Source organism: Dromaius novaehollandiae, chromosome 3, assembly GCF_036370855.1.
Source record: "Dromaius novaehollandiae isolate bDroNov1 chromosome 3, bDroNov1.hap1, whole genome shotgun sequence".
Classification (NCBI taxonomy): Eukaryota; Metazoa; Chordata; class Aves; order Casuariiformes; family Dromaiidae; genus Dromaius; species Dromaius novaehollandiae.
In genome coordinates this window covers 61,083,984-61,107,372 of record NC_088100.1, presented here as the reverse complement: position 1 = coordinate 61,107,372, position 23,389 = coordinate 61,083,984, and the positions used below count along the sequence as shown (strand labels likewise).

Here is a 23,389-nt window from a genome sequence, read left to right as displayed (position 1 = left end):
ACAGCAGCCCTCTGACACTTGATGTTAAATCATCACATTTTTCGACCGAACAGATAACTGTTTTATTTCAACTATTCCCAAAGCAATTTCCCAATATAGTCAACTCTCTGCTCTCTAACGACCTACATCAGCACGTTACAGACTAAGAGAATAGAGGGACCCCTTCCAAAGAGGTATATACATATTAATCAGTGAAAAGAATGAGCATAAGCTTAGCAGAGCACAACAATGTGACTCATTTCTTAATATGCTTAGGCTTGGAAAACCTAATTCTGCAACTATAGGATTTTGTTTTTAAAAAGTACTCATCAAGCATTCACACAGGACAGTTCAAAAAGACAAAGAAACTTACTTTTATTCTATGGTCATCGGTATCTACAATAGTTGCTACTCTGATAAATACTGGATTTCTCTTGTCAACCACTTCAAGTTTCATACTTTTCTGAAAGCCATGAGAAGGTTTCTGGAAGAGAAGAATAAGAACAACTAAGTGAAACAGAAGAAAACCTAACCCCCTCAGCTGTATAGCATATAAATTCCGTATCAAATTTTCTGCATTCACTTTCTCAAATTTGCCCTCCTTCCCCAACAAATCAAACCATAAAAAGAAAATTAAAACCACTGTTATTAAACTACAGAAATAAGCAACTAGTTTGGGATCCCAGCTTCAAGCCTTTCATGCAAGTAAGTAAGGCAGGCTCTTTATTTTAAATCAGTTGGTTTTTTTCTAAATCCTCTAGAAAAGTTTTTCTGGGGATTTTGGTCTTTTGCCAACGGTTTCAATGCAATACTGAATGAAGCATTAAGTACCAGCAGCCTGAAATTTATATGAAATTATTAATAGGAAATGTATTAGTATTCTTAGTATGTGTTTTCTCATTCTGGATTATACACCCTTTTTCAGTCTCCTACTGAGAACATAACAAATTCACAGTATAACAGTGTTTTACAAACTGTCATATAGCCTTAATATTCATTTAGAACAACAAGGACCTAATACCTGTTTTGTAACACTGTTTTGGCAAAAAAGATGGCTATGTTAGGAGAATCACATTTTATCTTTGCTATATACATCTATAAAATCAAAAGCAAAAATTCATTTAATTTCAAAGGAACATATGTGTAATAACAGTGATTTTTCTGATTTTACACTTCTAACAACCTTTCTGTCCCTCTAAGACTTTGCATCATGATGTTCCAGAACACCAATGCTTTCTTCTCAGCTGCCATGTAAGAAGTCTTAATTTCTCTCACAATAAAATATAAGATACTGTGACTCTCAGGAATATTTCACCCCAAAGTCTAACACAATCCATCAGCATTCTATTCCAATTAAATCTGTTTCCTTATGTTTATCAAATTAGCATTATTACGGTTACAAGTTAGTAAAGAAAGCAGGTAAGGGACTGTTCTCTGGCAGTGAAACCAAATGGCAGAGCACAGCTGGCACCCACAGTTAAGCTCTTCCACCCCTCCCTTCTCAAAACCAGATGGCCTTGTTAAAACTACCTTTTGGGAATGGTCCCAGGACCACACTAATCCCTAAACCGTACCCAGTCATGGTCTGTTAGAATGGCTACTGGAACAGTTTTGATGAGCCATGCCAGCTAGCACTCTCCCAGCTTAACAGTACCAATGCCTGTGCCATGTCCCTGGCCAGTTTCCCAGCACAGACACAGCCAGCCAGGCTTTGCTGCATGGAAGGACCTGTGGGCCAGCTGGTGAGGCATCCTCACCCCTGCGCCCTGGGGGGTAGGAATTCCCTGAACAGCACAGGGGGAAATTAAAACATGGATGCTCTCAGAGAAAAATAAAAGAGCTGTTTCTAGCTATCTAGTTCTCCAGTTCAAGGCCAGAGCCCTCCACTGTTTTGCCAAGGACTATACCCCTCTCACATATATCCAAACGTCTTCCTAGTGCTTGCTTTGAGTATTCTAGCTGACAACATAACACTGAGACATGTTCTTAAAAAGGAAGCATTTTAAAGCAGTAAACTCTAGGTCAATAATAAAGTTCTGTGACTTACTGATGCTGGAATTGCAACAAGCACCATATTCGTTAATCCAGCTCTTAGCAAAGTGTTATTTAGAATTAGTGACCCTAATCTAAAAAGCTCACACAAACCAACTCAGAATGCTCTATGGTCAGGGACTCAGAGCTACCGCTATCTGGTGCTGGCTTCTAACAGCGACGCTGTCCGTGTTATTGATTAATCCACTTTTCTCACTGAAATCCTAAGAGCTCACTATCAGAAAAGTCACTGAAAGAAACTAGCAGGTAGAAAATGAACAGAAGAGGACAGATCCTCACACAGATCACAGTTAAGCTGTGGAGCTGTCTCTGGGTGCTATCCACATACCCTGTGCACAAGCTCACAGAAGTAGTAATCTGCTAAAGGATATTAAATACAAACCCTCTCTTGGCTACTGCCAGAGACAATGGACTACGTGGACAACTAGCCAGACAATCTACAGTCATTTTTACATTCTCACTGCATCTGTGGCATCATTTAAAAAGTAAGGATGGAAATACTTACGTTTAAGATAAATTGTCATGACTCAGCAGTTACCTCATTATTTCTAATAACTAAGCAACAATTTCCCAAAGCAATTACATTATTTAGTAATATTTCATAGCATTTAATTTCATTTATAACAATTAAAATAATAATAGTAATTTATAATAATTATCTGATTTCTAACAGTGAACTGCAGACTTGCATAAAAATAAACCACCTATTATGCAACTAATTAACTGAATACATTTGGAATCATAAGAAAATTGTATCTGCATTCTCTTATTAAACTAATTAATCACATGCACTTAAACACCATGAGAAAAATATAAGCACTTTCTCACCACTTTAAAAGCTCTTGCAGGTGCAGGTAAGGAACTGGTTTCTTCCAAATATTTTTCCCAAGAAAAATGTTTAGCATGTGGGTAATCTGACACAAAAGAAATATTAGCAAAATTAAACAATGTGGGATAAATAATAAAAATATATAATTCATAATATGACTTACACTTTTATAATATTGTACTGATTTGTGCTTCAGATTTATAAAATAATTACAAGACATGCTATTTTAAATTCTCTGGCACATCTACCATGTAAGTTTAAAAAAAAAATTCAACAATCTTCTCATATGCAATACGGAGTAGCAAGCAGAAAAAAAAAAGCCACGATTGCTTTGGATTTGAGAATGTAAGTAATGTGGACTTGCAAAATCTGTTCACTTCATTCAAGAAATTCATTCAAGTGTTATAACCTCAATCCTATATTTTATAGACAGTAATTCAATGGCAAACATAATCTAATCAATGATAACTTTGTACCACCTTAAAGCACACCTTACTATCTGCTAATATTTTAGTGAATTCATTTTAACCAAATTTCTAAAAATAGTCTGGACATTTATAATAATTTACACACATCATCAAAGAAAATGCTGCCACTCTCGGAAAATGAATTTACCATTGTCATGCATACAAAACTTTTATGCAAGAAACACAAAGACAGCTTGGCTTTTGAAGAGTAGACAGTGCCTGTCCTTCGCCTTTAATCTGCACTAGAAGTTTAACAATTTGATTTATAATCTAGAATTGAATGAAAACAATTCTTATAGCTGTCAAAAGGGATTTTGCTGAATAACAGGCTGTAATTAACTTGCTGACAGACAGACTGCACATGTGCTCTGTAAGTCAATAGCCTGAAGATACTTCATGACTTCCCAAGATTGCTGGGCACTAAAATTTCTGTCAAAGTTGGTTTCAACCCATTTAAATTTTCCACGTTGTCAAGGCCATGGAAAGCAGTTTCTGCAACAATTCCAGAGCTTACAGTCTTCACCTTAAATCTTCACCTTCATCATTAAGCTGTTGAACTATCTGGTCAAACTGTGGAGTTGACCAACTTGCTTTTTATCTATTTCGGGTATCTACAGCTTTAAATAGGACTGTGTAGCTGTGATATTGATAACAGGGCAGGGACTGCAGAGCAGAGTCCATTTTTCCCTATTACATGACATGGAATTCAGTCCCTGCACGCCCCAGCTAAAATGCAGACCTAGATTTGCTTTTAAATAAATCTGAAGCTCTCAAAATGAAATCGTATTATTGACACTTAAAAATGCAACAAGAAGTATTTTTCTCATTTAAAATCCTGGAAATAATAAAGTAGTAGGGAAGGGGAGAAAGCAAGCTTCTACCTTCTGAGCAATGGCAGACTTCACAAACCATTTCCCTTTACATCTCCCTATAAACATTTTGATGCAGCCCTACACAGTCATACAGCCAGAGTGGTACTTTATGCTAATTAACAAAATGGAATTATTTTCAGTTAAGTTACTTCTGTTAGTGGTGCATAAGTGCAAACAGGCCACAGGAGATTACACACCTCTGCTTCTTTATGCAGGAGAATTGCTCAGACTCCCTCATTGCCCCATCCAATGAAGATGCAGATTGTTTCAAACTAATGGTGGCTTCCCCGCACGGGCCAGTCTTTCTTTTCTAAATATCTCCTCACCCAATACAAGTCAAAGCTATCCCTAAATCACCATCCAGAATGAACTGCTGTTATGCAAAACAAACCTCAGCAGCTTTCCTTATGTTCTTCCTCAAGTAAGTCAAGTGTTTTTCTTAGACGCTAACCAAACTGACTGGTTGTATATGTACTCAAAACTATCTAGAAAGTCAAGTGGAAGTTCCTTTTTAGTTTATTATTGTTTCTTAGTGAGATTCCTATCGTTAGCTAAGAAGTTAATTTGGTGAACATACTATTTTTGAACAACCGGTCAAGTCTTCACGACGCGTAACACGTATCTGTCTTTGCAGTAAACAGATCTTTGTGAAATACAAATGTCTCCTACACACCGAGCTGAAGAATGGCTTGTTTCCTTTGAAAGTCTTCACTGCTGTCAGCATGAAAACACTGATGAAGACTTTGAATATGAACTTCAGTCCCACATAACTTTGATCAATGCTTTTTTTCTTTTCATAAAACACCAGTTTTATCTTTTTTTCCTTTCAAAAGGCCCTTTGCTTTACTATTGCATCTCCCACTGTATCAAAATTCTCTATTTCTCATGTGTGTGTGCCTGTCTTCCAAGCTCCAATTGTGCTTACGCAACTAAATTATTTCAACTAGATATGGAAAATAACAAGAAAATGAACACAAATGAAACAGCTATTTATAGTTTCAAAAGTATTTTAAGATAGCATAAGCCTGCATTTCTAAGAGAAACAGTTGTGCTTCCCAACCACTTGTTCCTGCTCACTGTGACAGAAGTATTTGAGTGGTCATACAGTGATTCAGTCAGGAAACTTATCTGGCTAAAAATTAATCCAGGAAGAAAAAAAAGCACACACAAAAGCTTTGGCACCAGCGTCCGCTTATATCATCTCAAACTTTATGTAAACCATATCCAGCTTCTGGGGAACAAAATACTGTAAACTTCAGCACACAAATGTTCTGATCTGAAGGACAAACAATTACGAAAGGAATACTATGACAGCCAGCCTGATCACCATCAGGTGGCATATGTACTATACAACATTCCCAAGTCTTCTCACTAGATTCTCGTCTGGTTCTACTGTTCTTTTAAAAGTAATTTACTTATGTCTGCAAGTTCTACGGGAAATAAAGGCCCAACAGTTACAAAGTCAGGCAGGAGATATTTTCATATAGCTATGTTCTATACTACTTTCACATAACTGTCGTCCTTTTCCCTTGACATGGAGAGCATTCAGTTAATCCAGTTATACACAATACTCCTGAAAAAATGGCGGTATTCTTACAATTAGTACAATTTCATTCTTCTGTATCATCTCTCATTTTGATTCCCTTCCTTCCTAAGAGCCGTTATAAATTTGATTCCTTGATCACATATGGTAATCTTCTCATTTACCCGTTATCTTGCATATTTGGTTCACAGGAAGGTGTTTTTCTTATGCAACAGCCTCACAAGCCTGGAATTTATTCTGTCAGCATTTTCATGATATAAGTCCTCGAATACACAGATATATGCAGCCCAAAATACAGACTTTTCCAGATTTCAAGAGGTATCTTTCATCAATAGATGTCTCTTTACTAAAGCAACATAGCTGTGCACACTTAAAATCTAATGTCTGTTGTACCTCTAATTTCACTATATTAAGCCTTAAAAACAATTTCGTATTCTCCAAATACCAAATCTTCATTATAGAAAGAAAAATTCAGGAAGGGTAACATAAAGCTCATTGTTAAGTTTTAGTCAGTGCTGCCAGCTGGCTACAATTTCCTTAATTCTTTCAGATGTGCAATATGGTACAAACCTGGTGGGGTGATGAGAGTTCTTTTATGCTCTTTACACCATCCAACAGGATGAATATGTGGGCTAGCTGCCTCACACCTGGTGGAGGAAGAAAAAAGGAACTGAAAATGCACTTCTTCAGGCATCCTGCTTTTCTTAAAAAAAAACACAAAAAGATTTAACAAACTGAAAATAACCTACGACATCTTCGTCTTAGACATAAACTGTAAATGTAATCTGAACATTTAAACACATTTAACACAGACTTATTACCACCTGAACAAGCATAAAGCTTTTTTACAATTTCACTAAAAGATCAATAAATCAAGTCTATTAAGTCAGTAATAGATATCCACTGAGAAGCCCTAATGCTGGACCTGAAAAAATCAAATTTAGAGATTCTGAGTAGAAACATGTCAACTGGTTGTAAAAGCACAGTAATCCGACCAAAGAGAGCTGGGGTTATGCACTGCCAAGACCCAAATTTTGAACTGAAAGTTTAAAGACCTAGATTAGTCATCTGAGTTGCACCTAGAGGCAGATCAGAAATTCATGCATAACTGCAATATACTCTCAATAACAAGCAAAAATTCAAAACCTGATTCTGAGAGGTTTGAATGGAGTTGTAGATACATTATCACAACCCAGGTAGCACATAATCAAAGTACAAATCAGAGAGAAATAGTCACTGTACTCCGTGAAAAGGAATAAAACAGCATTTTAAGCCCCAAACTGCCTGCAAGAGTCCAGGACTAACTAGTGATCCCGGAGTGTAAATTGTGCTGTAAAGATGGATCGAATTCTCTCAATGCATGGGAAAAACAACTTCCTGTAGTATTTTCTGAGTCATATGCATCAAATTCGGCACTAAATGCTGTTGCCTATGACTAAAGGAGGCTGGGTGAGCTGAAGCTGGCATGTGCTGGCATCTGTCTGAAACAAGAAGAGATCACTTTCACTAATCTCAGTGGTTTAGTTATGTTCTGCTTACAAGAAAGCAGCACTGGATGATGGCTATCGAGTTCTGTTAGCAGCACACAAAAAAATCTCAAACATGGCAAAAATGTAGTTGGTATAAAAACATATGAGAGAAAAACTGTTTAAACATTCAGTACAATATTACTAGAAAACGCAAAAAGTAAGACTGCCCTGTAGAAAGCGTGAAAAGCACTCAAGCTCCACTACAACACATGCACCATCTTTACATCTTCATCAATACTTAATGATTGTAAGGAGCCTAGTGCATACTCATTCCAAGGCTGCACTGAGGCCAACAAACTACATTTGGAGGAAGTCAATCTTACCACGATGCTCTGACCTGGCTAAAAGACCATGGCACATCACACCACACCTATCGATACATAAGGCATATAACCATATCCTATTGGTTCAGTCACTTGGGAGGGATCCATGGACTCTGCTCTCTACTCTGATTATGCACTTCATATTCAATAATCATTGGACGAATTACTGAAACACTCACTGTCATCCAGTTTCTATTTAATCCTGCTCTAAACCATCAGACTGAAGATGCATTTCCCCTTTTTCTCCCCTTTTCTCCAGCCCAGGAGTTGCTAACACAAAATACCTGAAGAGCAGGTCTGCTCACCTTCATAGTTAGAATCAGTATCTGTATCTACCTGGAAAGTAGTAGGAGGCTTGTTAGAGGTTCATATGCCATTAGCTCCCTTAATTAGCAGTATTAATGTATATTTTAAAAAACATCACAGGTTGATAATCTGTAATATCTAGGAGAGTACAAAGAATTGTGCATGAGAGAAAAACAAGGGGAAAGTAAATGAGCAGGCACTCTGATGTCTTAACACTCAAATCAAACCTTCAACACAAAAATGTTTTTAAGAATTGCAAAAGGAAACAGCACATAAAAGACTGCAGAATGAATCCCGGGCTACTATCGCATTGCAGTTTTGAACTTGTGCTACATAAAGGAAAAATAAAGAAGCACTTCATACACAGAATTCATAAAATAATACTGAACTTTAAAAATATCTGAGAATCAATTTTATACAACATCTGAAATTCAGCAGAGATGTGTTTAAACAACAAAAATGCAATCTGGGTGTCTCAGAACCATTATCTCACAGCAAGCATTCTTCCAGCCTTGTACTTAAAAGGAGTCAAACACTAATGCGGAAAAATATTAGTCAATCTAGTGCAATTATTTTGTGGCTTTATATATTAGGAACAGCTGTGCTACTGCTTCTTTGTAATAATGCCAAACAGATCAATTTCTAGAAGATAAAGTCTACCCTTGATAGACTCTCTAAGGGCTCTGACAATAGCTAAGGATCCAACTCACAATAAAGATATCACCCTTTTGTACTACTACAATATATAAAACTATTGTATGTATCTTTTATTTATACAGTATCACACCAGGTACTTTCTAAACCACTGAAATTACCGTTAATAAAAGGAACCAAAAGGACTTCTGTGATAATTTTGCGTTGCTGAAACTCAGCATTCTGACTCCTAGAAAAGCTTTGCCCCAGAGAAAAGGTGAACGCTTCATGCTCCCTCCCCTTCCTTTTCCTTTCTCTTTACAGCAACTGTGAATAAAAGTTGAAGAGCAAGGGAGGCAGCAGACCATATAGGCATTTCTATCCTCTATTCATCTCAAAATTAGACTTTTACATGAGAGGGTTTTACATGGACAAAGCATCCTTCCTCACTGGAAGGATGTCCTCTTACTTTCTGAAATGTTTTGGAGTAAAGTCCACAAATTATTTTCAACAGACTCGCAAGTTACATCTGGGAACAATGTTCCCAGTTACATCTAGGATGTTCCCAGTTACATCTGCGATAAGTTAGCATGTTGTTATAAGTTAGCATGTTATTAGCAGTCCATAAGTTAGCCCTGTCCATAAGTTAGCATGTTATTAGCAGTATTACGCTTACACAACAGGGGAGAAATGAAAAACACTTGTCAGGACAAACTTCTTGAATGCATTTCTTCTGTTTTGCTTTTTGAAGCATATAATTTGAACATATATTTTTATAAAATTCTGAACAGTAAATGCCACTGCACACACTTCTGTTCTTAAAGAAAAGAGTCAAGAAGAAGCAGGTGACCAAAGTCTGTCACAGTAAAAGATGCGCTATCAGAAGATGCTCAGACATTACAGCAAGGAGCTACACGCGCAACATGTAGCAATGAATGCTACATGGAACAGCACTGCAAAGTAACACCGTAAAACGCGTCTAACATTTTGATGAACTTTTAAAAGAAAAACCCAATCATTACAGACAGGCTTATAAGAAGCCTCTGCAACCATGGGGCCCTCATGAAAAAAAAATGGCCCCATTCCAGCAAAACCAGGTGAGACAGTCAGTCTTTACATACTGATTTGTACAGCCTTTGAGCTTCTAACAGTCCATTTAACAATAAAAAGTGGAGACCAGTATAAAACATGCATAATTTGAACTAAAACGATCATGCTTTAGTTTGTGTTCTTTCACGGACAATTATATCCAGTTTGAGGAACAACTATAATCTGTTAGACTAAGCCTAAGACTTGTAAACTGGAATGTTAAAGCCTAGTCTCACCTTCCACAGTCAGTCTGCATTGCCCCACAGCTCTGAATTTTTACTCCAAAACAGAACAGAGATTAACCAGTTCACTCACTTCAGGAAATACGATAATGAATTCTGAAGATGCTTGCAGGCCAAGAAAGGTTATTGACTAGGAGCTTCATCAGGAGCTGAAGCATTTTGCATCTACAAACCTGCTTACCTCTGGCATACAGTGGAGCAATACTACCTTTTGTAAAGTAGCGGAGTTGTGACACAGACCCTCTCAACTAACAGAGCAAGACTGCAAAAGTCACACAATTTATTTCACTTACAAACCACTCCATCCATCATGTGAGAGCACTCCCATACAAAAAGACATCTATTATCCACAATGGAAACTGAGGCTAATCCAAGAACCTTAAACAGAGCGACAGATGATAATGCTAGTTGTTAAAAGAATGAATATTCAATTCTTTTAGAAAAGTGTTTCCCCAACTGGGTCTCTATCTGAAGATTTGAACAGAATTTTGATTTAGTAACCAGGATTTTTCACACAAGCTAAATGTGTTATACTCATTTTGTGTTTTAAAATAATTTCTAATTTCTCCCTCTTGAGAAAACAATTTATTGTGATATTCTTGATTACCACCTTATTAAATGTAGATAGAATCTGTAACAAAAATGTTATCTATCAAAAAACACATGCATTATACAAGTAAATAATACTTATGCCCTCAGGAATGCTGCTTGTACAACTTACTGATTGTGAGTACATGTAAGTATATCTAGCTGTGCACAAAAAAAAAAGAAAAAAGGAAAGAAAAAGAAGAAAAATACAGAAAGCATCCTACAGCCCCATCTAGTGCATGAGTGAGAACACTTCATCATTACTAAGCATAAAGCTGGTAATACTCTAGGTCAGGACTTTCTAAAAATCATGGTGCATGAGGTCATGGTATGTGTCCACAGCTGATCTACCAAGCCACATTACTGTATTTTCTGTTTGACGTCTGATGGTAAGACAGGTGCCCAGCAGTTTGCAAGAAATTTTAGAGGATTAGAGTCACACATTGGTCCATTATCCATTTAGCCTAGTTAAAACTAGCACGTGCTATGATTCATGCTTTAGATTGTTTTATTTTCTTTTTTTGCATAATGTAGTCCCTTCAAAAAGACCACTCCTTTTCAAAGGGAGAGTGGAGCAAAGTTAATTATCTCAAAAAAGAAACAAGCAGTGCACAACTTGTAAAGACTTTGGTATTAGCAAAGTAACAGATGATAGTGGAGATGAGAGCTGACCTCTTATTCACACCTACACCAACATGCAGTCTGTTCCAAAACTCATACGGGAAATAAAGGATTCAGATAATCAAAAGCTGATTTGTCTTCACAAGGCGCTTCAGAAAACATTTTTCTATGCACGGCAGACATTACAGAATGCTGAGTGAAGCATGGGACATGGTATTTTCTCCCAATCCTGGTGAGCTGGTCCCAAAAGCTGACTGTAGCACATTTTCTGCAGGTGAAGTTCAGACCAAGCAGTGGATTAGGGCACAGCCTTCTGACCTGGCGAGTTTGGGATAACAGCCAGCAGACTGGGTTGCAGCACCCTCAGCACTGCCACCATTCAACCAGTGACAGCCAGTGACAGCAAGGCAGCAAAGCTTCACCTAAGTGTGTTTGAGTTTTGGCACAAAAAATTAGGAAGCTCAGGCAAAGTCTCTGTCTTAAACATGCCTTCAGGTAAACAAAACAGATTTAAGAGAATGCAGAATTGAAAGCCAGCTTAGACCTACAGTTAATTCATAGTGTAGACTTACCCAAAGAATTTGTAGTACTAATCTTTGTCTACCTCAACATATGATAAGTGAGACTACTCATTCAAAAAACATCCTAAAGTCACATTCTCAAATGTTATTGCTGTTTTCCAAATTTAGTCCAATTTCAAGCACATTTGGAAACTCTACTCAGAGGTAATATCCGTGGTTCTCAAAGAAGCATTACTTGTTCCATCAAAAAAGATGGGATAGAGGGAAAGGACCTGAAGGCTTGTAGAGTACAGCCCCAAATTCTCCTTCCTGAACAGAAGTCTTAAATTTGTCAATTTTGTCCACTTTTCTTCCCTCTAAAAGCCATTGCCAATGGACAATTTAATGGGATTTATAATGCTGTACACTGAAACTATCTAATCACCATGTGTTAAAGAGCTCTAGCAATGACTAATTCTAGCTAAGGTACTTATTTTCAACCATTAATGTATTTTCTAATCCTCAGAGAAGTCAGGAAATATACCTTTAGGCTAAAAGCATGAACCTTAAAAAAGCTTAGGTGATGGTAATTTATTCCTGCTGCTTCAAGTTCAGTAAAATTAGTCTGCTGTCTTTCAGTCATCCACAAACGGGAACAAATTTTTATACTCAAAAAAAAGTTCAATCTACCCAACTTGGCTAAATCACATAAGGTATACAGAGAAAGAAAGGTACGTGTTTGAAAATAAACAACTACATACACCAAATACACCATTTTTCCCTACTGAACGCATCATAATTCAGAGAGTGACACTCACTCACAGGTGCAGGGGAAATGGAAGGTCAACCACGCTGTGCAATCCCAACAGAACTTTTCAGTTTTATTTACAGATAGCCATTGGTAGGTGTAAAACTTATGCACCCGAGGTATTTTAAGGGCCCTACAGGCCTGGCATCTAACATTTGAAAAGTAAGTGGGATGCCTCCAGGACAACAGTATTTTCAGGCTCTCTTTTGGCAGGACATTTCACTACTATTTTTGTTTGCCATTCTTTTCTCCCGTCTTCTTTCCTTCCTCCTCTATTCAATCCTGTGCTCAGTTACGACAATGTAGAGAGGTAGGCCACATGACTCGGAATTTAATTTGCATACACAATATTTCTAGCAGCATTTTCTTATTCCTTCCAAAAAGGTATTTTTAGAATTCACTAAGAGAATAAAGCTTCAGCTTGGCTTCAATAAAAGCATAGCTCCAGTGATTTTTCAAAGAAAGACCTAAATATTTTTCACTTCAATTTTCCCTTATCTTTTAGAAATGTGTTATTTTACTTATTTTACATACAAAATTCAGAAATCCTGTTTCAGAATAATATGAGAGTAAAAATTTAAAGCCTGATTATGTGCTTATAGACTGTTTTCCCCTCTTCTGAAAAGACTCGTGGGCTGAATTCCTGTTGACATGGGCACATTAACATAGCCGAAATTCAGCATATGGCTGCTATACACAGTGCAATGTTTTGCAGAGGTATGGTACCTCTAAACAAACTAACTACAGGTTGTATTGCATGGCATTCATTTGCCTTAAAAGCCTTGCACAAATGCTGTTTTCATTATTAATTAAAAGCATAACTGTTATTTAAGTGAGTATTTAAAAATCAGGAAATTCAGAATATCTTTTAACAGTTTCCAGTCTTGCCAATCTGTATAGGAAACAAGCTCTGTATTAACAATTTCATCATGGAAATAATCACTAATCCTTCTAGTCTTTGTTTTGTATGGCCTATCACCTTGCTACTCAATCTCAACCTCACTGAAATGCCTGTTCACCACTGTTTCAATAATTTATTTTTCCTACAGCTTATTGGTCTTGAGGCCCTTAAAATTATTATCTCCAGAGATGGGCTTACAAAGTTTTAAAGTTACATGACAGGTTCACACCTGTCAATTCAAATACACTTGGAGAACACTTTCTTCATCATTTATTTTCGCAGGCAGAGCTATATAATTAAGTTGCCAGGATGGGACCCACAATGTAGGCTTACAACGTTTTAGCTATTCTACAGTAACTTACTCTTCAAAGAATGTAAGATATTACCTTGCTCTAAATGATTTGTCAATACAAGGCGCAACTGCAAAAACAGACCTGCACCGTGATATCCAAAGCCTGAATGTCCTTCAAGATCTTTATGCTCATAATGTGTCCTGCTCCATTCACTGACTTTTCATATAGGTACACAAAGCACGCCCACCTTACAACATGCAGGAAGGCTATCTCCAGTACAGGTCAGGGTACCAGGGTATACTGAGGAACACCGTACACAAAAAACTAACACCAAGTTTTGCTGCTATCCTGAAGCCTCACAGAAGACAGCTAAGGTTCAGCCTGAACAACATGATGGACCAAGAGAATGGATCCTAATCTAAAATTAGCAAATCTAATTATAAACATGATCATTGTCATGGTGTATATTCTTCACTAAAGATATCAGTCTCAGAGATATTGCATAATTCAAGTGAAAAATTATTCTACAACTCCAGACACAGGATTGCATGCAAAGCAAACACTTACTTATGACAACCTCTGGAAATTTTTTACATAAAGCCTGACACACATACCGGATTCCTCCAGTCTGCCATCAAGACACAGTCTGGTAGCAACGCTTATAAATGTAGCAGAAGGTTATATGGTGACTGTATGCACAGTATGTAAAGTATCACCAAAAATACTGCTTTAAAGCTAACACACTTCTGATACAGCTCACTAGAATACAAAACAAAAACATCGTACCAATAGTCGTAACTCTCATCCCAGTTGTCAAAATGAACCAGAAAACGATTGTCCACCATGTCTGTTACCGTAGCAACACAAATGAAAGTAGGGTTCTTTTTGTCTACAGCTTCAAGCTTCATTCCTACTCGAAATCCCGATGGAATCACTGTCTACATAGAGAAAGATATTTAATTAAAGATAAATACTATAAAACCAGAAATCTCCCTAGTGTCTGCAATCAATACATTGATGTCATTTCTGAATTTCCCAATTAGCTGCCCCAACAGAATGGTAGCAGCCTAATTAGTTGACAAGAGAGATGCTAAAACACAGAGACAGACTCATGGTTTATGAAATAAAAAAGCCCTGAACATACTGCTAAAATTGAAAAGTGTAGATTTTGACTCTGTCTCAGATGCTCCTTCTGAAAGGCTGTATCTGTTCTACAACGTCATGATGTGAGACACAACAATAATAAAAATTATTAAAGTTCATTTAATATACTGTTTCTGAATGTGTCAGATTAGATGTTTAAACAGATCAGCAAAACAAATTAATGGATCAGAATTTCAGAGGTGAACTGACACAAAGATTACTAAGGAATTTATTCTAGTTTAAGATAAAAACGTTTTCAGGGTTTCAAGTCTGCAATCACTGAAATCTGTTTTAAGTTCACTACCATAAATGTGAGCCCACTTGCAACTTTCCACACTATCAGTAACAAGTGAGTACTTACCACATTCTGGTTTTCAAACAGAGATTTAGGAGCAGCTTGAGCCTTGCATGCCTTTAGATATGCGGGCCAGCTGAATTCCTCTTCCTTGTATCCTAAATGAGGGCCATAAAAGAAGGACAAACAATAAAATAGGCATGAAACACAAGGTGCATGTAAGTGTTGATCATAATTAATAACATTATTTTTCCATCTGGTTCTGAACTATTTTTACAATTTCAAAACTGAAAAGCATCACACACTGTCAATTAGTATTTTAATTTCATATAAATTACATAGGGAAAACTCATTTTAACTACTAATTTTACCCCAGTATAAACTCAAGGAGACTTTGAGGGAGCACTGTTTTTTGTTATTAGGAACTGAAGCATGACACACTGTAGAGTAGCTTACAGAGCTCAAAAGAAAGTTGATGTAACTTCTCTATTTTTATTTGGGCATTTCATATTACAAAAAGGAATCATGTTCTCTATTTGGGGCTCATTGAGCTTTCTTACCAAAATATCAAGGTTTTTTTACAAAATACTATGCTTTGCTGAGCTACAGATTATTAGCTTTTTATACTTGTCTAGGACTGAAATTAGGACTGTTCCTAATCTTCATCTAGGAGGAAGAATGATAGGTATACAGGAAGAATGGTATACAAATAAAGCACTGGGCAGGACCTCAGGAGACTTCAGCTCAGTTTCAATGTTAGCTTCAAAACAAGCTGGGGAGCATTTCTTACAAAATTATTATTCTATCTCTGATCTCTGATCTCACAGTCCTGACCCTCAAGGGACCTGAAGGTCTTCAAGGAACAAAACAACTTCAAGGGAAAGCCTGGGAACCGAAATCCATAATTCTACCAGATATCAAAAAACACAGTCTCAATAAGATATCAATTTTATGTTATAACCTCCCTCCCTCCCTCTCTCCCTCCCAGCAAAATTCTCCAAGCTGCACAAGCTACAATTCACATGTCTCTTTCCCAAGAAAATCACACCTTACCATCCCTCTCCCTTCTACCTCACAGGGACTAGCTGTCCTTTCTCTGACGGTCTGAGTGACAGGAAAACAACGAACAAACTCAAAGCAACCATTCTCAACCAGTTTTGTAACCTGTTGCTTCTATTTCAGAACCAACGAAGGATCTACAGGCCCGAAAGCTTTTCCAACTACGCCAATTGGTCTAACACAAGAAATTCCCCCTTCCTACAAACTTCAACCTGTCACATCCTCAGGCTATCACCAACACAGCATCACTAGCTTTAAAACAGACTTTGCAGGTGGTATCAAAATAGTTGCTTAAACTACCCTTGCCCCAGGCTCTCTTATGCAAAATATACCCCTGTATGCATGACGTATTTACACTGTAAACTACTCCCTACATGGACTTTCCATATTTTTTATTCTATGCATTCATACAACAACTGGAAAAAAGTCTGATTTTCTGTTTATTACTAGGTTGTTCAAGAAAAAAAAATTGTAATATAATGAATTACATAAAATAATTCACATCAAACCACTAATACTTCTCATCATTAAAGCAATGCTAAGAGTTGCAAGCATGTAGTCTTCTTCCTTTATTGTCCCCTTAAATAATAGTTACAGGAATATCTATTTTAGTTCCTGTGTTACAATCCAGTAAAACAAGATCAAAAATACTGCCAATTTCAGTGAGCGATTTCCTTAACTACTGAATTATTTTACCTTTTGACTATTTGAAGTGCTATTCTTTATATGCCACGGACAACAGCTCTGTTTAACCTTCTGAGAATCTTATGTTTTCTTAGGCACCATAAGTCAAGATCCCTTTACTTCACTCTTTCTACATCTGCCTTTCTCAGTTTTCATTCTAAATATTAGCTAATACAAATTAACCCCCAAGTCCTAATAAATATACTTCTCTTTGTACTCCAATACCTCTTGTCTTGATACACCATTGCTGTAGACCAGCTGAATTCGTTCTTACAGAAGTCCTTCCTGCAGTCCTTGCCCTGATCTGTTAGTCATCACCAACCATCCCTATGGGCAAGGTATCTTAAAAAAACAACAAAATTTGAAGTTCCTTTACTTCAGCTAATTTCACCCTGATGTTTGGCATGATGAAAGAATCTATACTCAGTTTACAATATATTCATATTGCTATGATAGTCTTTTGCAAGGCAGAGTAGCAACTAAAACCTCAGTCTCCCATGTCCCAGTGGAGCATCAAAACTATCTTCACGCCCATAACACCTTCACAAGCATGCACACACATCCATCCTCTCTCTGCACATTTCATTTATAAGAGATGAAAGATAACCTCCTTTGCATGCAGAATGAATACAGTTTCTGAAGCACTTTTTTTTTCCTTTCTGCGAAACAATTTTGTTTTGCAGCTTCACTCTCTCCCGGTCACCTCGCCCAGGCGTCTGCTGGAGATCAAGCTGCAGGCTTGGTGCTTCTGTTGCCATGGGGATGGGAAACACCACTGTGAGACCCATCTGACAGCAAGGGACTGAGAATAACCTGTCCCTTCCATTTTAATAAATAAGGATACAAGTATGTATCAGAAAACACTTCTAACAATATTATTCCTCTTCCTTTCTCACTTCCCTTGCCCTCCCCCACCGACTCCCAAGGTAAACCAGTGGGTTTTGCAAGAGCCTCCCTTTCCTCCAGAACCTCCATACCTAACAAAAAAGATTAATTTAGGCACATGTTCAGGAAGTTTCCCTCTTTCAGCCCTCTCAGAAAACAGAGAGTCAATTACTGCGCCCAAAAGTCCTTCTGGAGAGTATCCTGCCCATAACCCTCTCCTGTAAAACCAGGACACTTCTGCCCAAGCTTGCACAATCAACCACGTCAGCACTGCGCAGAAAGACTGCAGTAGCGTCTGTTCATATCTCAGGCAACCAGGTCCCAAATTGTTTATTGGTTACAGCGTAAAGATCATCAGTTTGGATTATATCTGGAAAACAAATGGCTACTAACGCAAACTTCTAAGTTCTGCTGTGAGGTGGCATTTTATATACAATACTATACCCTAAGCAAACTGCTGTAACTGGAACCGGCTTTAGTACTCATGTGGTTTGCAATGGATGCTATAGAAAAAGCATTATCAAAATGTAATACCACAGCAAAACGTAAGCTGTCAGTCCACCTTGGTGATTGACTAGACATAAAAAAATTTCTGTGGACACAAAAATGTACTGGATATTAAAAAATATATATTTTTTCCTCAAAACCCAATAAAATCCCACAAAAAGTCCTGACAACCTAAGACTGACTTCTTCTCCCTCCCCTCGGAATAACATAACTCTGCAAATATCAGTTAAATCTAAGCAGTGAAAGACCTACTGTTGCAAAACTAGAAGAAATATCTTTAACTGGTGAAAGACCAATTCCCCTTAGCCTCCTTCCAATGTACAGCTCTACATTACTGATTCTTATTTCTCTTCCACCTCATGCGTAAGCTAACGTTTCACTGGGACAGTGGAAAAAGTCCCATGAGTATACAAGTAGGTTTCAGCAATCCCACCATACTACATCATCAGTGATGAAACAGGTTAACACTGAGGGGACGGAGCCAATCTATGCAGAGGGCAGAGTATTTTGCTGGATTTGGAGAAAAATACCAGGGAACAATCTTGCTATTCGTAAGGGCTGGAATGTCTTGGGGGTAGTGGGATTACATAGCAGTGCAGAAATGACAACCAGATTCCTGACGATTACCTTTATATATCCTTGTAAATTTTCTCCCTCAGCACCTATGGTAGACTCCGTGACTTTCCTAAGAAAAAGGATCTACCCACTGCTCCAAGGTGGTGAAAAAATAAACTGAAGAACAGTTTTCTCACCAATTTAAAACTAGAAGAAAATTTTCATATAAGTGACTTGGAGAAAGATTTTATCTTTCTTCCAGCGGCAGTAATTTATGGTTAACAAATGACTAAGCTTTTTAAAACAGCCATTTAAGATGGAAAAGATGACAAACCTGCACCACAGGTACCAAACTTCCTAAGCATGCTGCGATAACATCAATAATTCTGTATAAACTGGGGACTACTCATTTACCATATATAAGTTACTACTTCAGGGGAGGGCAACCTTCTGAGAAATTCTGATTTATGTTCGAGAAATTACTACTTCTACACAACCAATTACTCAGAACTATGTTCCAATGAAAAGTCACATATTGCAGCAGTAGCACAGAGCACTCTTGCCCTGTAGCCAGAGTGGAACTTGTGGAGTACTCAGAAGAGCAACACAGGCTCCTTCATATTCCCACAAGGCTCAGCTGCAAAAATGCCATCCTCACCCCAGCTGACAGACCCTCTGCCAATATACTTTCAGTGGCTTTACTCTCATTTTCCACAACCAAGCACTTATATCCACATGTTTTTAATTCTCCATAAATCAGCCTCTGACTCTCTGTACATTCATCTTTTTGCAGCCTTTTAAAATCATATTATCCTACTCTTATTGTGTAAGTCAAAATACCACATTCATTTATTTCTCACTCTCCTGTCTAATTTGACCCCTTCATCCCTGTATACTCCCTTCCTACCCAAAAAGGAAGCCCGTTTATCTTTTTTGAAATGGTACAGTTTCACACAGATGCCCTCCCTCTATCTGCCAAAATAAAATAGTTATCTAGTTTGAAACAGAATAATTAAGCAAGTGAATTACACATATTTCAACACTTACATCATTTACAAAACTATGAACAGATTATGCTTTCAGGCTTGTAATCTTATCTTTTATTGTCCCTCCTTATCTGTTAGTTCCTCTTTTTGTCTCTATTCCAAGCTTACTCTTTGTGGCATGAGCACAATCTTTATTAGTCTGTGTCAACACATTCATAATAATGCTGGTTAACATGTAATAATGAAAATGTCCTAAGACCACCCACTGAGGGATTCTCAGCTGCGAGACCTCAGTTTGAGCATACATTTCACCAGTACGTTGCTGTTTCATTGCAAAGAAGTATTTATTTGGTGTCTAGGTTTGTTGCTTAAATTTCCTTCATAATGCCTTATGAATGATTCTGCTGGTTAATTTTTTGTCTTGCGTTCTGTGAATTTCTGCTGAACAGAAAAGGCAGGATTTCAACTTCCAGATTTTAGCAAGACTTCAAGCAGAGTATAATATGGGATGTTCAAGTGCTCTGACTCAATTAAGAAAAAAGTTTCTGGCAAAAAAGAAAGAAATCACAGGATTACATAGAAAGTCTCCGTTTCAGAGCTATGAAAAATGTGCACATCTCAGACTATACAATACCTTTAGGTGGATGAAGCTTGTGACCTGTTTTCTCACACCATCCAACAGGATGAATATCTGAAGAATCAGCATTCACCCAGAAATCATAACAATCTGGGTATCCATCAAAATGGAGTCGTATTCTGTAGCCACAAACCTAAAAGCAAGAATGTACAAAATACAATACTAAGTTTTAAGATGTTCTCCCTACACATAACAGTTTCTATTAGGTATTACATACATTAACAGTGTGCTTTCATTCTGTCAGCCTTTTACTTTTGCTCCTGCCAACACTGGATGAATAAATTCACATGATAAAAAGGGAAGAATAAAATGCTAAGTAATTCTCAATCTGAGTGCCTCCTCTTCTGGTGAAAGGCATTAAATAAGAGTTGGATATTGCCATTAGTGTTCAAAAACTTGACAACTGTTTAACCCGACATCAGAATAAAACAGAAACCCTACGGAAGAGTGTGGATACATCAGATACAATCACAGATAAGGCACAGATGATGAGACATTCAAGCTTTACTGATTAATCAACATGCAAGAGAGCACTGCTAGAACTCCAAGACAGACTGTGTTCAACAAGCTCTCCAGAGAGATCATGAGAGCTGTTATTTAAAATTAAATGCTAGTGGAGAATGGAGCTATCCCTCAAAACTTCATTTTTCCATGAAGTATCAAGTTAACTACCAAAAGGAAGGGAAAAACAAAAGATACAATCCCTCACTACGGTATCAAAGTTCTCCACATCTTCCTGAGTAGCAAATGCCATAACTTTCAGGAGTGAAAACCTCTTGACATCAAAAACTCACCATATTTAACTGACACTCTGACATAGCTTTCAGTTTACCTCCTCAGAATTATGTGGAGTTCAGGCCATCCTGCCATAAAATACGAGCTGTCACTTAGTGCCATGCACAAAGTACACAGGAAATGCTAATCTACTGAGATACTATCCTCAAAAAAGTGAAACAGGTATCCACAGAAAGGGGATGTGACTTGAGGCCATGAAGAGAATCAGAAATGAGCAGGCAAAAACTTAGACTATTAAAATACATACTACGAAATGACAGCTGTTTAGAATAAAAATGATATAGAGCAGAGTACCTACCTATTCCTGTTTCCCCATTTCAATTTATAAAACAAAACAAGCAAAACCAAAAAAGTACCCTCAGTAAACCTATGTAAAAACTAACGTAAGGTATGTTTAAAAGACATACAAAATGCAACTAGAAACTGAGTTCTCAATTATTAAAAGCAAAGAAACTACTCATGCAATAAATTACTTCATAAACTGCAGCACAAAGATAAACTGAGTTTACATTGCACAGTAACTTGCAGAACTTGCCAATACAGACAATTTCTGAGGCAATGAATCTGAAAAAATTGTAACACATTTGCAACACAAAAAAAGTGTTAGGTATTTGTATCAATAAATGGAGCACCTGTAAATATTACAATAAAACGACATAAACTCTATACAAACTATTGGTTGTCACAGTTACATTCTTTCTACTTATTTTCTCTTTTAAATATAGATTTAATCAAAACTACAGGATTACAGAAAAACACACATCATCTAACTAGCATAATACTGTTTTCTCTAGTTGCCTACATTAAATATATGTAAACAGTCACTGCTGTATGGTACAAGACATAATCTTCCTATGTTTCTGAGGCAGACATCTTCCTAGACAGAACTTCTCTCTACCTGTTATGGAACACACACCACCTTCAACTCTCGCTGTTCCAATTTAATTTCTTCTGTAATCTTACATCACATCTGCTCTCAGTTTCACGCTCCTGGAGCTTACCTCGGCCACCGTTAGAATACAGTATATTGACTGGTGCTCTGGATCCACACCTTCCAGTTTCATTCCTACTTTGAATCCATTTTTATTGTATGGGACAGACTGATACTGGAATGGAAAAGAACAGTTTCAATACTTTTGAGAGTATACCCAAGAAAGACAAACTACTTCTATAAGGCAAATAGCAATGATTATTGACTATTCATATTTCTGGAAGAACTAATAAATCACTAAATAAATAACTAACTTACACACTTTTAAAAACAGTAAAAGAGAACTTTATGACTGTTTGAAAAACAGATAGATACTAGAATGACTTAGAACTTCAGGGTGCCAAAGAAAATTATAAAGAATTACGAAAAAAAGTTACCCATGGAAAGGAGAAAACATGATTTGCCCTCAACTTTTTCACTAATTACCAATAAAATATTTTAATAACATAATTTTTTTTTCAGTCTGTATGGTGGCACCACGACGCCATCATTACTATAATGATCAGACAAAAATGCTGCATTTTGCATTTTCAGTTCTACTTCATAGGCCATCAAAGATGAACTACAAAGCAGAAAAACAAAAGATTCTTTGTATATAAGGATGGCCTCTTTAATGCCATTTTCTCCTTTATATGTTAGCTCCATTTTCTCCAGAAATATTTTTGCATCACTGGAACATTATTACCCTGTGTCACACTACACTGAACTCATAACAGCATCTTTCAAAAAATAATTTAAAAAGTGAAAAAGTGAAAACAGGATGTTTTCAAACAGCTACCCATGTATCATATTCCATGTCTTCAAAGGAGAAAAAAATTAGAAAAATAGTTGAATAAAGCTAAAGAGGGTTCTCTGGGTATCACCAAATTCACAACACATTTAGACAGCTTCTACATCTCAAACAGCTACAAATAAAACATGGGAGAAGCATCATATATGCTCCTCCAACCCTGAGGTCCCCCTTATGACCCTGTCTTTGTGCAGTGAGATACAGAATACTGGTCTAACACTCTTGTGTATTTATAAAGAGACTTAAATGCTGAAACCATTTTTTATGCTTCTGATGTCAATGACACCAATAATTTAGTCACAGTTTTTGTCTAAATTTAGACAGAAGGCTTTAACAATAAGGTTTTATACAAAAAGACCATATGCATTAGGTAATAAAATATAAAATGAGATTATAGTTATAGCTACAATATACAACCCACTCGTCCCAAAACTGGGAAGAGAAATAAATATAAGGAAACTTGTGCCTAAATATCCAAAAATCTACT

General features: G+C 37.0%; 1 protein-coding gene across 15 annotated transcripts in view; it reads right to left on the bottom strand.

The window, feature by feature from the left end:
• L3MBTL3 (L3MBTL histone methyl-lysine binding protein 3) overlaps nucleotides 1–23,389 on the bottom strand; it is a 90,220-nt gene that overhangs the window by 34,701 nt on the left and 32,130 nt on the right. For all 15 annotated transcript variants that reach the window (XR_003262180.2, XM_026120378.2, XM_064508973.1 and 12 more), the window contains 7 exons: nucleotides 22,123–22,227; nucleotides 20,324–20,459; nucleotides 15,080–15,171; nucleotides 14,362–14,513; nucleotides 6,313–6,389; nucleotides 2,860–2,945; nucleotides 353–463 (listed from right to left, as the gene is read on the bottom strand). Coding sequence is in view for 14 of the 15 variants with exons in the window: in XM_026120378.2 (XP_025976163.2) it covers nucleotides 353–463; nucleotides 2,860–2,945; nucleotides 6,313–6,389; nucleotides 14,362–14,513; nucleotides 15,080–15,171; nucleotides 20,324–20,459; nucleotides 22,123–22,227 (759 nt within the window). In the remaining variant the exon portion in view is untranslated. The remainder of the gene's footprint in view (nucleotides 1–352; nucleotides 464–2,859; nucleotides 2,946–6,312; nucleotides 6,390–14,361; nucleotides 14,514–15,079; nucleotides 15,172–20,323; nucleotides 20,460–22,122; nucleotides 22,228–23,389) is intronic.